Source organism: Lissotriton vulgaris, chromosome 12 (genome assembly GCF_964263255.1).
Source record: "Lissotriton vulgaris chromosome 12, aLisVul1.2, whole genome shotgun sequence".
NCBI classification, from domain to species: domain Eukaryota; kingdom Metazoa; phylum Chordata; class Amphibia; order Caudata; family Salamandridae; genus Lissotriton; species Lissotriton vulgaris.
This window is the reverse complement of record NC_141700.1, coordinates 569864105-569878067: the sequence shown is the minus strand read 5'-3', so window position 1 is coordinate 569878067 and position 13963 is coordinate 569864105. Positions and strand designations below refer to the sequence as shown.

General features: G+C 41.8%; 1 protein-coding gene across 15 annotated transcripts in view; it reads left to right on the top strand.

Annotated features, from left to right (window-relative positions):
- USF1 (upstream transcription factor 1) overlaps positions 1-13963 on the top strand; it is a 173608-nt gene that overhangs the window by 136391 nt on the left and 23254 nt on the right. For all 15 annotated transcript variants that reach the window (XM_086945406.1, XM_086945401.1, XM_086945404.1 and 12 more), the window contains 3 exons: positions 4021-4108; positions 5680-5738; positions 13309-13403. In XM_086945406.1, the coding sequence (XP_086801532.1) occupies positions 4021-4108; positions 5680-5738; positions 13309-13403 (242 nt within the window). The remainder of the gene's footprint in view (positions 1-4020; positions 4109-5679; positions 5739-13308; positions 13404-13963) is intronic.

The window sequence follows — 13963 nt, the reverse complement described above, 5'->3', positions numbered from 1 at the left end:
GAGACTGGTGTGAGTTATGAAGACATTAAAGAACCTGCATCCACACACCCTAAATGCACCTAAGGCCACATACACAAGTGTAACATCAAGTGTGGTGCAATGAAAACAGGGTCTCCAAAAAAACAATGAGGCAGTAAAACCATAGAAACTTGGCGGGGGAGAGGACCGGGCATGGCCAGTGACCATATTCACTGAATTCTTAGATTTTTGCTTACCACACCCAGAGAAAGTCACCAACAGCCCACATGCTAGGCTAGACAAGCACTGACCTATTGGACATATTCACCCCCCCTTCACGTCCACCAAAGGCGCCCAGCAGCCTGGGAGATGCCTAAAACGTACCTCCTCTGCCACCACACCGCAAGCAGAAACAGAGGCGCCGCAGAGCAACAATCGCTCACCAGTCCCACATGAAAGCTGCACCCAGCCCGCATGCTCCGCTATACGGACAGTGAGCCATGAGCAGCTGGACAGCCTGCACTGAAACTAATTAGGAGCCTGGAAGAAGAGGGCAAGCAGAGAGTGGGATGGTTGTGGGGAAAAACACACGAGCTAGAGCAAGTCCAGGAGTGGAGCACACGCGCGCTCTAAAAGGAATTTTAAAACCAGGTTTGTGTGGCAGAAAATGCCCCCGGAATCCCGCCGCGGCCGCTCCGGAAGTCAGGCAAGGTCGCCTGTGACGGGGCCGGGGGGCGCATCCGGACCGGAAAAGGAGGCAGGCGGAGTGAATGCGTCTCGCGGCCCGGGGCTCCTGTGAGCGGTGGAGAGCTCTGGGGCCGCCAGCAAGAGTCTGCGCAACTGTTGCGGGGCTCCCTTGACCAAGAGGGAGCCCTGGGAAAGGAGCTGGCAAGAGCCGCAGCGTGAACTCTGCGGAGGGGGCACGAGGCACATGCCCGGTGCCTGCGCGCGCTGAGAGCGGAGTCCCCCGAGTTTAAAAGGGGGCTGGGGGCAGGGGAGGGGTGAGGGGGGCTCCGTACCTGCTGTTGCCCTGGCAGACCATGGCCCGGGAGGATCACGATGAAGCACGCATTGCAAGGGAATTGTGGCCTAACGGAAGCGCGCCCACACAGCAAGCAGCCAGATGAAAACGAAACTGATGAAAGCAAAACTGACACCGCACACACAGCTAGCAGCGCGCTCCCGCGGTCAAAACTGACACTGAAAAAGCGCGCGTCTGACTCGTGTCTACATTCCCAGAAACGGGTGACAATAGTTGTCGAGCAGACTGCAGCAATGCTTCGCATTGCTTGCGTCTAGGCTCGACCTAAAAAGGTACTTGCAAGTGCTCAGCTCTCCAAGGCCTCTAAAAGGACTCAGCCTAGTATTTTTGACAAGTCCAAGTTGGAGATGGGCCGATAACCTGAAAGGAGGCTTCTGTTTCTCTCTTTAAATATGGGGACAATCATAGACTGCTCCCAGGATTGGGGGCTAGCTCCTTCAACTGCAGCACGTAAGACATCAGTTGAAAGAGGTGTCCAAAATGCTTGGTTTGTCTATACATATCGAAGAGCACCATATCAGGCATGGTGCCTTCCCTGCGGATGACTCTAAAATACCCCTTGCTATGGCCTCAACGTCTATGGAGTTACTAAATGCTAGAGTTTCTGCCTCTGTGGGGGTCAATTCACTCTGGAAAGACTTGTTTCCGAACTTCCTAGAAAAAATCTGCGAAAAATGACCCACCCAGTCTCCCGGGAGGATTCGATATTCAATTTTTTGTTTATAATGATCTGCAGAATATGACCCATTTAGAACATCCCAAAATGCTCTAGAATCTGTCAGGATGGCAGCAGGCTGGAGATTTTCCCATGCCTGAGTTCTTATATCCTGTTTTATAATCATCAAAATAATTGTATATGAAGGTCTACATTTTCTTATTTCTTTACTGTTACAGGGGTGTCTTAAGTGACTCCTTTAACTGTTTGTGTAAGTGTGCAAGCAGAGTTGATCCATTTGTATGGACATGGATCCCAGATGCCAAACGTATTGAATCATGTATGTATTGACTGAAATGAGGAGACACAAGAATAGAGTCAAAATATTAAGAAGAGCAGAAACAGCACATATAGTGAAACGAAAAAAGGCAGAGTCCGATAGGTGTCGGGCGGTATGTGGAAGGTTCAGCAACGGACAGATAGGTGGAGCCTCACACTGGCTTGTAAGCATCACACTTGAGAAGAGGGAGGTATGGCCTCAATGTGAGAGAAATCTGTTGGCTAGTAGACGTTTTACTTTTCTGAAGAAAAAGGAGGAGGGTTTGCACCTGATCTTTGGAGGAGAGTTACAATTTTTAGGGGCCATGCCAGAAAATTATCGATTGTAGGTTTTGTTTTTGTTACATAATTGTGGCTTGAGTAGTAGGGAACTTGTGCTTCTGGAAGTTCTATTTCCGCCTGATTGTGTCAGTTTCTGGCACAGGCAAGAAGGGGTGTTATGATGCAGTGCTTTATGGGTCATATAGGCAATTTTGAGATGGATCGTAGCCTCAGACTGTAACCATTTCAGAGAACAGATGGTCACTTTTCTTTTTTTCAGCCAGTGATGATCCTTGTTGTCACGTTCAGCGTAGCCTTCAGGGATGCGAGTTAGCTTTTTAGTAGGCCTATAAGAGTGGCACCCATAGTCTAATTTGGATATCACAAGTGCTTGAACTACTGTTTTGAGATCTGCTGTGTGAAGGAAAGTTTTTAGTTTCCTTAAGGCATGTAGTTGATGGTTACCTCCTCTGGTGGCACTGATGCGCATTTTCATGGAGATGGTATTATCCAAGATTATTTTGAGGATACAGTTCAAGCCAGTAAGATGTGGAGACAGTCTTTAATATTAGGGGAGAATCTATCTGGGTGGTGAGATCAATAGCAATTCTGTTTTAAGGGCATTGAGTTTTGGGTGGTTACAAGTTAACCAATGTTGCCTTTTGGCCAAGGAGTTATTAAGGGTACTGATGTCCCTGGGAAAGGTAATTTTCATGTAGAGTGGAGTATCATTTGCATACATGTGATACGAGATGTGAGGGAAATTGAGGATTTCGGTCAAGAGCTCCTTGTGTAGGATGAATACAAAATACATGCACCACATAATATATGTCAAGTAGTTTTAATGGATTGCTAAAATGTCTTCCACTTGAAGGTGGGGTTGGAGGATGGTATTTAATTGCTAAAAGCCCATTTGACTAAAGCCGCAATAATGCAGCTTTTATTGTCGGCTATACAGGCAGTTGTTGCAAGACAAGTGTTCCTCCTAACACTTGTCTTTCTCTTGAATGCTTGAAGATTAGCCTAGGATTTATACTTATGCTAAGCAAAGGTATGTCTTATTATCTTTTTCTCTCCAGCAATCAAAGTTATAAACTATGATTCAAAACCAAAATAATTACGTTCTTCAGCATCAATTAGAAATTAAGCACATTACTTAATGCTGATCACAACTAACCATAAAAAGAAATGTAAAAGAATGAATGGCAGAATAATTTTGTTGATATTCCAGGGCCTTTATCACAAAAGGTCCTCAAAATCCAAACGTACTTTACACATTGATATAACTATTCAATATTATCTATATGCCATTAACTGGTTCTCCCTCCCTGCTTTCTATACCCATTTGCCATATGCATGATATGTATAAAGCAAAATGGTTTAACTATTGTATTTTGGAAAAAGGTTGTACTATGTTTTTTCTGATTCTATTTGAGGGTTGCATGTGATGGTCAGTATTGAATGGTGTTTGAAATTGATTTTTTTTGTGAACTTGGATATGATTGTCAGTATTGAATGGTGTTTGAAATGTATTTTTCTTGTGAACTTGGATATTAACTTAATTAAGAGCTTGATGGAGACTGCGTGGTCTTCAGATGCTCAATTTTATATGAGCTGGTCATCAGCAGTTGTTCAAACATTTATTTAACAAAAAACTAGGGACACGCATGTTACTAACTTATGAGCTTTCATAAGTTCACATCTTAAAACTGTTGTTCTCCTTATCACATGTACCTCTTTTTTGTGTATGTTTTTTGATGTACAGGACAATTTTTTGTCATGATGTCCCCTCAAGAAGTTTTACAGACTGGACCTCAACGATCTATCGCACCCAGAACCCACCCATACTCGCCGTGAGTCTCCTAACCTTTTACTTTATTTTCTCCTCTGCTGCCACACTTTCCTTCGCCACTGCCAATCTGCTTACAATGCTCTGCTTTCACCTCCCTTTATGTATCACTTTACCTAATGTTTATTATGAGTCTAATGACTACATTGTTTTCAGTGGCAGCTCCTTTTCTTCTGGGTCTTGAGCCGTTGGATGCTGATGTCTGTAAAGTAGGTGAAGCAATGCACTCAGCAATTGGTAGTGGTTAGACTTATTGCAAGCATTGCTCCCATCATCTTTTGGGCATTTGACCTCATACGCGAAGTTGCAAAGGGTATATCCAGGTGTGGGTCCCTTACGCACTGAGCCACTAGAACCCTGCTATACCCGAATGATGAGCCCCAATCATGTTGAAACTGATCATGGGTTGCCTATGTTCATGTTCAGGGAGGACCGGGCCTGCAGTTCAGGTTGGGCTTTTCCTATTGGAGCAGGGTTAAGACTGATTTGCAAATGGCTCGATCCAAACTGAAGTAGGATGCTGAGAAAAAGAACCTTGAGCGATTTCCAGTGATTGGACTCATTGCCCTCACAATGTTTTTTGTATGTTGGTTCGAACAGTCATGTCTTCCATTACATTCCCTATTACCTCTTTTGAACCCGTTCTGTTCTCCGTAACCTGGAGAAGTGAGATTGAATTTCTCTAATGCTTTCAACCTCCAAGTTGTTTGCACATCAAGTACTGGGACAGCCTCCTTTCTCTTCTGCTCAAATACCCTTCAAAGTGAACACATGTAAGTCTAGATGGATGATTCTGATTGATGCTCCTAATTCAGTGCTGCTACCAGTAGTTAATATTGAAGATCTAAGTGCCCTCTTTGGTACAGAGCATTGCAGAACTTAACGTCTCTACCAAGTCTGAAATGAAAAGGAGAGACATTGGCTATGTGGATTATTACTATGTATTCCTTCCAAAACACAGAAAAGTTCTATTTTTCCATACTGCAAATCACATAATAGTTATGGTAAAGAAAAATAAACTGGTTATAGTTCATTTCAGATGAATTGTGCTGTTGAAATTCGAAATGTGACCATCAAACCCGCCCCTGAAGCTGTTGCATTGTATTGTGTGAAGTTCTGGTTGAGATTCTTGAACAAAATTGAGCATCATATAGAAGTAAACTGGTTACCCTAAGGTCAGTTATTCCCATGAGAAGTGCTCAGTTTGCATCCACCTGACCACTGCCCTGTACCCAGTCTTTCTATACGTTTCTCAGTGGTAAATGTTGAAACGCACCTGAATCCGTGAAGAAAGCCACGATTGCTTGCTATTTGAGGAACCCTGGGTCTTTCCCAGAAAGGGCTAGATTTCCATCATGTTTGATTGAATTTAAAAAATGGGAGAAGGAATCCATTTTCTTAGTAGAATATCAAAAGTAAGTGGCTTTTGGTTTAGCGTTCCTATTACAGACTAGCTGCTCATTTCTGCTTATTTATTCATTTGGTTTGATGAAAAGCGGAGCATTGTGCTTGGCTGCAACTTATTTCACTCATCTGACTAATTTTTTTTCCTGATCAATTTTACTTGGTAACCAGGAAATCTGATGGCCCACGTACAACAAGAGATGAAAAACGTCGGGCTCAGCACAATGAAGGTATGCTCATTTACTTCATCTTGTTTGTGCTAAACCTTTTGTAGACTCCTGTTTTTAATAACAATTTGACATGGAAAAATGATGTCCTTCTTGCAGTGTAATGCATCTTATGGTGTCAAAGAACTACCTCCCATAAGTGCTAAGATGTAGCATTTCAAACTCTGCTGTTACTGTGTTGTGGCTTAAAAAACAGTTCCTGAATTCACTACTACCTCATATTTTATTCTTGAACTTTATTGACCAAGTCCAGGCTTTGTTAATTTCCTAATATTTTCCGAAAAAGTGTACATTATTTCCACTTCACAGAATTTCCTTTAAGATAGATAAATATTAGCATTTCTTTCCCGAAGTGTGCTCCCCCTTTACACACTGTAATAAATCAAACATTTAATTTCTATTTATTTTATAAGTGGAACATGCCTGCTCGTGGCATGGTACATGTTTTTTATCTTTGCTACACTTTTTTTTTTATCAAAGAAGTGATTTGATGTTACTTTGTTTAATTTCTTCGAATTTGTGTGTGCTCTGTTTCACAAATGCTATATGTAGGAAGCTGGCTCTTTATACTCGATATCAAAATGAGATATATTGTGTAAATAGTCCGGGGTTCCCTTACGAGTGGAGAGGGGGCTCACTGTGGCAAACCCAAGGTGCTCTGTTGAGGCGTAGTGTGGTCGAGCAGCCTTGGGCTTAACACAGAGGAGTACAAGACATCTGGAAATGCACACAATGGTAAATAAAAGAGAGACATAGCTTATTTATGTATGTTTAGGCATGAGAAGAAAATCGTTCAGGTAAGTACGTTTTTAAAGAGAATTACTTTTCAGTTTTAAAAGTTTACAGTGCGATTTCTGAGTTCAGCATTTAACCAATGGGAGGAAAATCATGAGTTTTACGAATTCTTGTCAGCAACTTACAGGACCCTTTTCCAGGAGTTCAGGTGAGTGGTGAGCAAAGTCCAAGGCAGCACCAGCAGAATACCACCAGCGGCACTAGGGTGGCCGGGTGTAGAGGTGCCGGACAGCCTCTGGTGCCCAACGTTATCCTATGGAGAATGATCACAGTAGAAAGAGGCTGCAGGAGAGGACTGTGAGACCAGTCCAGTGAAACAGAGTGGCTTCCGTTCTTGTAATGTTTAGGGACGTGGGGACATCTTTGATCTGAAATTAAGCGTCTGGTGCAGAGGGCGTTTGGGGTATCGGGTTTCTCCGTCCAGCAACACTTGCGGTTGAGGGGGCCTGCTAACTGAGGCTGCAGGCGACGTCTGGGGGTTTACGTGGAAACACTCCACAGTGGACTCAGCACTTTGAGGGCTTGGGGACCACGCTGACACCTTTGGCCCACTTCAAGATGAACTGGGGGGCTCGGTTCAGTGGTGCATGACGACGTCTAGTTTTGTGGGGCCAGAGTCCTCTTGGTCCTTATTTTGCTTTCTGCAGGATGCAGGGGACAGTTCTGCTGTCCCTCAGAAGGTCTTGGCTCCTGGGCGAAGGCAGCCTGTCTCTTTGGTTTTGGGGACTCAGCAGCTGCAGGACAAGTCGACTTTTGGTGCAATATGCGAAGTCAGCAGGCAGGCCAGCAGGGTTGGCGCCAAGTTAGTTGCTGGTTCTTCTGTTGTTCCTGTGCAACTTTTCTTGTCCATCTTCTTTCATCAGGATCTGCTCTCCTGGTGCCAGGGGCTCCCCTAAGTACTGAATTTAGGGGTATTAGGGGGAGTGTAAAGTAGTAGCCAATGGGCTACTGACCCTTAAGGTCACTAACTCCCCTATATGACCACTTTCTGTTAAACGTGGACCTAACCCTCTCACAGAATTCCTAAGTGTGCCATTATAAAGATGGCTACTTCTGAAAAATCGTGTCCACCTCAGTTTAGCCCACCTTATTGCCACATGGAGTGTTAGGGGTCATGGCACACATGGACATAGTGTTTTCACTTTTGTCTCCACCAAGATACGCAGCCTGCGATATCAGCCCAGCATGTGCTTAGTGAGGGTTCCCTTAGGGTGGCACACTTTTTGCTGCTGCTCTTAAGGACCCTCTTTAGTACCGCAGGCCCTAGGTACCAGGGGTACTATTTACTAGGGCCTTACAGAGGGTGCTAAAGGTTTCCCAATTGGGGGAAACAATTATACAGTTTTGGGAAAGAGCTCTGGCACTGGGGATCTGGTTAGCAGTAAGCCAGTACGCTTCCAGTCAAAATCACATCAGTTACTTGGCAAAAGGTGGGAGTGACCATGTCAAAACTTGCGACTTTCCTACAATATTCTACCTATGTAAAGACACATTGATCAAACAAACACAGTTTTGGCATTTTTCTTCGGAATCTGTCTCCGATTGGGCACCTCACTCCATGCCCTCAACCACACAGATACTAGTTCCCAGGTTTTAGCCTTCTGGTCATCAATTTAATTACCTCAATTGAAGCAAACTAAGGGCAAAATATCCCATAAATGAGATTGTTACTTGAAAAACAAAGAACTGGAAACTGGGTCAGTGATAACCTAGAGTGAAGTGTCTGCACTAGACAAACACTACTGAGGATTCTAACATTTGTCTAGAAATGTCATGCCGAGGTTTTAAGATAAGGCGGGAGGTTGCCTGAGAGCCTTTGGTGTAAGAAAGAAGATATTTTGTTCTCTCTTTTGGGTTCACAGCAAAGTACTAATGCCTGCAGAGGTGACTTTGGGTCCCAGTCTAATGGCTAAGACCTATATCATCAACAGCCTTGCCAGGAAGTGGTACAACATCAAGACTTTCTTTGCTGTTCAGATCCTATTCGCCGTTGAGACTTGCTCTCGAATTGCATTTTTGTGTTTAGAATTCGCTGTCGAACCAACACCAGATCTTGATATTATTTTGCCACCCACTGTCCTGTGTGAAAGAGGGTGGTAACATTGCCGCCATTGTGTCATAGTAGCTACATGTCTGTTTTTCCACTGCTGGAATGTGATGAACCACCAGTACTACAATGCAGCTCTGTTTTTGTGACACTTCACCTCCCCAAGTACAGACCTTTGTGGTATCTCTTCAACAAGGCACTAAGGATCCGCAATCTTTCATCCACTACAAGAACTTACAACTGCTTTTCTCTTCTCCTGTGTAGTTGCTCCAGATTGAGATCACATGGTTTCATTGAACACAGGAAAAGCTTACTGGCTAAGCCTGGCATGTATTGCATTTTCCTCCTGGAATTCATTGTTCTAAATAACTACCCATTGAATTACATTGTATCTTCGCACAGTGCCCCCAACAGAGCAACCATATGCTTCCTTATAGACCCATGTTATTCAAAAGTCTTATGTGATCGTATTTGAGACTCTCTAACTGAAAGCAGCAGCGGGTTCTCTTAATTTCACAATTCCTTCTTCCCAGATGTTAGGAATACTGAAATAATAAGACATTTTTGCTCGGTTTCATTTCTCGCTTGACAACCATCCAGAACCTACAAACAAGCTTTTTTGTTTGCCTTTGGGAAGAGCTTTAGTTCAGTAACCACAATTCATATTGGCGAATCCTCCGCCGGTTCGATTCCTTGATGCTTTCAGAGTTCCACAAGAATTAGACACAAAAGGCATCCTAACTTACTCACTGTAAAAAAAAAACGCTTTGAAATGCAATCTTGTTGTCTTTCTTTCCTATTAGTTACATGGCCTATGTAGTCATTAAGACTACTCATTGAATCCTCCTGCACTGATTTACCTATGGATTGTTTCACAGTAGTTCCTAGCAAGTAAGGCATTCTAGTACCGATCAAAAAACTGAAGATGAAGGGGAATTGACAGCTGATTGTTCTCCCTAAGGTGTTGTCATAAGGTGAATTTAATGATCACAGCTCACTTCACTAAGCCAGAATGCTCAACATGAGATACAGGTTCCCAATTTACTGGATTTAATCTTGTTCAGTTTCATGTGAATGTGGGGATCCAGAAGCAAAAAACTGGCAAAAGAAAGCCCAGTTCGAGATATACTAAAAACCATCTGTACGTTTACACACCATACTAGCAAAGACTAAAAAAACAGACATAATTAAAAAGAATACCAAGATTCCTGCCAACACTTTTAGATGCAAACTACCAGCAGCAAAGGGGAACAGCATTACCAACTGCTCTGGGGGAAGTACCAGCTACTTCAATAGAATGACTTACTGATTCTTATCTCCTCCAAGCAGGGGTTGGGTGGGCGGAACCATAAAAGAATTGTGAGTAAAGATTTTGTATAGAATGATAATAGGCTCATGCTTTTGAGATCTCCCTCCACCATCCATGATTCCTCCGAATGCACAGAAACTATTTTTCCTGCACAGACAGAAGCATGTTTTTAAAAAAGCTCATGAATAATAAACCTGCCTTGGGGTCTAAGGTATCAAAGGAACAGATATCTCCAATATGCTATTTCTCATTGAGAGCGAACGAATATCATCCAGTACCAGACCCCAACACCACAAATAAATGCATCATTCAAGAGAGCGAGAGAAATTCAGGTTTATAGTTCTAAATCAGTTACACCTAACTTTAACCATAGGTATAGAGAATACAGGCTTCTGCTTTCATGCACACGTTAATGTTTCTTTTAATGGACATAAATGTAAAAGTGCAACTTTTTCACTTGAAATTAGCCCTACATGCTTCCTCCCAAGGCATTGTGGCAGCTTTTAGTAAATAATTTTCATCTACTCTTACCTGGGTATAATACAAGAGAACAGGGACTTGAATGAGAAAGTAACCAGCTACAGTGAATTTTAAATTATGCTCTTGGTGGCACCTGAAGAACAACATTTTAGCAATAGTGCTCTCTTCTGTGGTTGATCGTCATAGGTAGTTCAATACACAGGAGGCGTGCTCACAAAGGCAACCTTGGAGATTAATATAAGATGGTACAATGCAAACTATTACAACGTATGCTTTTATATCGCAATTTTTACAACGCGACTACCATTACATCGAATGATTTTACAACGCATACCGTTACAACACATTCTTTAAAACTACCTTTACAACGCATACCATTACAACGCTTAATACTTTTAGTGCAACAGTAGGGGAAGTGTTGGATAGCGTAGGAGTAACATTTACTATTCCCCCTCCAGTGATGCAACAGTAGGGAAAGTGTTGGATGGCGTAGGGGTAAAATTTACTATTACCAACTACCCCAAAACCTATACCCACCCTGAAACTTAAAAATCTCCATTACTAACCTTAAAATGCATTGTGATGGCATGCGTTGTACTGTCACGCATTATAATGGCATGCATTGTAATGGCATTCGTTGTAATGGAGTTTCCCTTGGAAATCAATGAGAATGGTCCCTCATGAAACAATTGTAACACTTAAACTGGAATAGATAGCTGTCTAGCTGACATTGTTCTTCTTGCCACCATAACATTTAACACTCACAGTCTACAAATAGGTAATATTACAACAATACATAATCGGAACAGACTGGGAGGACCAACATCTAGAACTTGCAAGGGAAGTTAACCTTCTTTGGCATTGCCTATCAGCTGTGAATGGTCACTTCACAGTAATCTACCCACCAAATATCTTGAACACTGATGTGGCTGTGATGAGCAAGCATCTCCTGATAGAACATGAATGGGTACCTTCCAACAGTGTGCTTGACTGCCTCCTCTTTGCATGGGTAATGCAGAACCTGGTTTTAGGTTCCACTTCAAAAAAATTAAATTGTCAAGACTGTGCCTGTGTTCCAAGAACCAAGCTGCCATTTGAGTATTCTTTTCATATACTGATCAGGAAACTTTATGTATGCTTTTCATCCAATTTTCCTTTTCTTCAAAGCAACAGGTAAGTTGAAACCTCACACTATGGGAGGATTCTCTTTACTTCTAAGTATCCATGAGAATGATATTCATCCAAAGAGCCATACAGGTGGCTTTCACGTCAGCAGGATTGCTTATTTTGGATGACTGGTAACCTCTTTCACCATTGCCTGTGTCACTTAAATATGACTGTTGAGGTACAGACTTTTGATTCTTCGTTCTGATCTTTAAAAGTAGTCTTCCCATAAATCGTCCTATGCGTTCCATTGGTAGCAATTTTATTTTATATTATGTGGGTCTAGAAGAGTACAATTGACCTGAGAAAATGTAAAGAAGAAATGATACTGTCTTGTCTTAAGTATTTGCCTAGATCCACATCCATTTTTATTAAAACACAAATGGCAGCTGTCCCTGCCTTTTGCAAACATTCTTTTTTACCCCATCCCAGGGATGAAGATTTCTTAGAGTTGAAAAGCATTCACTTGCTTTGGAGTTAAATGGATTCCTTTGAACCAATGCAGCCTTGTTCCATTATGTGTACTTCTTCATAAAACAGAGCTGTCGTATTGCTCTTAGAAAGTAACTTATAAGGGTACCTATAACCTTACGTGAAGTAGTGAGTTTGATTCAAATTTCATGCACAGACAAAGTAATTTAGAATTCCATTACTTTAAACTCCTGTTCCTCAACCATTAAAAACCATATTATATTTTTGCATCCGTCCCTTTGTTTTTCTTCTCAGACCATCACTCTTGTGCAGAGAGATCTCCGCAACTGTAAGAAAAGGTCTGAGGTAATTCCCTGATAAAAGAAGAGGTCAAAATAACTTTTTGTAAATTATGGATCTTGCTGTAGTGACTCAACGTCACCAAAATTTAAGCTAAATGAATGGCTTTCTGCATGTTATCGAAAGGCTATTTCTATGCATACACAGGGCATATTTACAAAAAGGCATTTTAACTTCACCATGATTCCAGTTGCTTAAATTTGCAGAGCAGATATCTAGCTTGCCAATCATTACTGCACTAATTATGACTTCAAACGAGCAATTTAGTGGTCCAGGCCTCTCACTCAACTTGTTTGTATAAGGGCATGGGATGAGCTTGCTTTTCTATTCTAATGTTCACGAGTATCACAGAAAATGACGTGGTGATTTAGAATCTAATCTGCAATTCTTGTTCTCCATACCAAGTAGTTTTCTTTGAATTGGTGTCCATCCTCCTCCCTGTAAAAACATGCGCATAGTTTGAAATAGATTTGTGTACATTGCTGATTGTCCCTTGAAAACGCCGTCTGTGATTGCATTACATTTTAGTCCAGTGGATCTTCGGGACTCGTTAAAGGAACCATACCAAGAGTCATGCAGGGCTTCAACTGCTTTTTTTTTTTAAACAAAGAGAATTTTCAAACTGAAAATGTGACTTACTAAAATGTTTTAAATATATGGTCATGGACTGAGCTTTTTTATATTGATTAATTCAGAGTAAATACACATAATGGATCACAAGCATTACAGTCCGAAAGCGAAATCATTTAACTTTGTGTTTATTTCTGCTTTGATGGATTATCTACAGGGTGTTCATTTCACATATACAAGATGGCACCTTAGTCCTGCAGTTTTGAGTGTATTTTATTCAAGTTACACCTATGATGATTGTGTCTATCGTCCATGTTTTAATGTTTAGTTAGCAGATTTTAGTGCTTAGAATCTTGGACCACATTTAGAAGAGGCTTCCACATGTGAAACAAGAGAACCTAATTAAGACTTTGGTTTTTTCCTTTTTCCTCTCCCAGTGGAGCGTCGGCGCCGGGACAAGATTAATAACTGGATCGTTCAGCTTTCCAAAATTATTCCAGACTGCTCCATGGAAAACACCAAACCGGGGCAGGTAAGGGAATCCACATGCCAACTAGCAGGGGTAAGTGTTTTTTTTCCCCTGTGCCTTTGTGATATTTTCTGTGCTGTTGCTCACACCATTTCCAATAAAGCTTGCAGTTTAGTGTATATGCTAGTAATGTTTCGAGGTAACTGCTATAGTGGGACTCCTGAACTATATGCATGTCAGTCTTTTTTTCTATCTACACTTGGTGCACCATCTTTTTTTTTTTTGTAGACACCTGAATTCGAAAGTTTTTGGGTGTGTTCATTTCATGGTGGCATATTGATATGCTGTATATCTTCATCTTCAGAAACAGGTAGCACAAAGACTGAACTGTGTCTTTTTAAGTTTCTGTGTATCCTTGTATGAGACACTAACACAGTGCAGTTTTGTTACATTTTATTTCCCTGCATGTGGCTTAACATAGCCAACAAGTTTTTTTCTTGGCATACCTTTACCTAGATCATTTTGATCTGCCGTTAGAGAGTGCTTGAAGGGGTTATTGATTTTTAAATCTCTTCATATACATGCATATTTCATTTGCTGAAAAAGTTTTTTTTGTAGTAGTA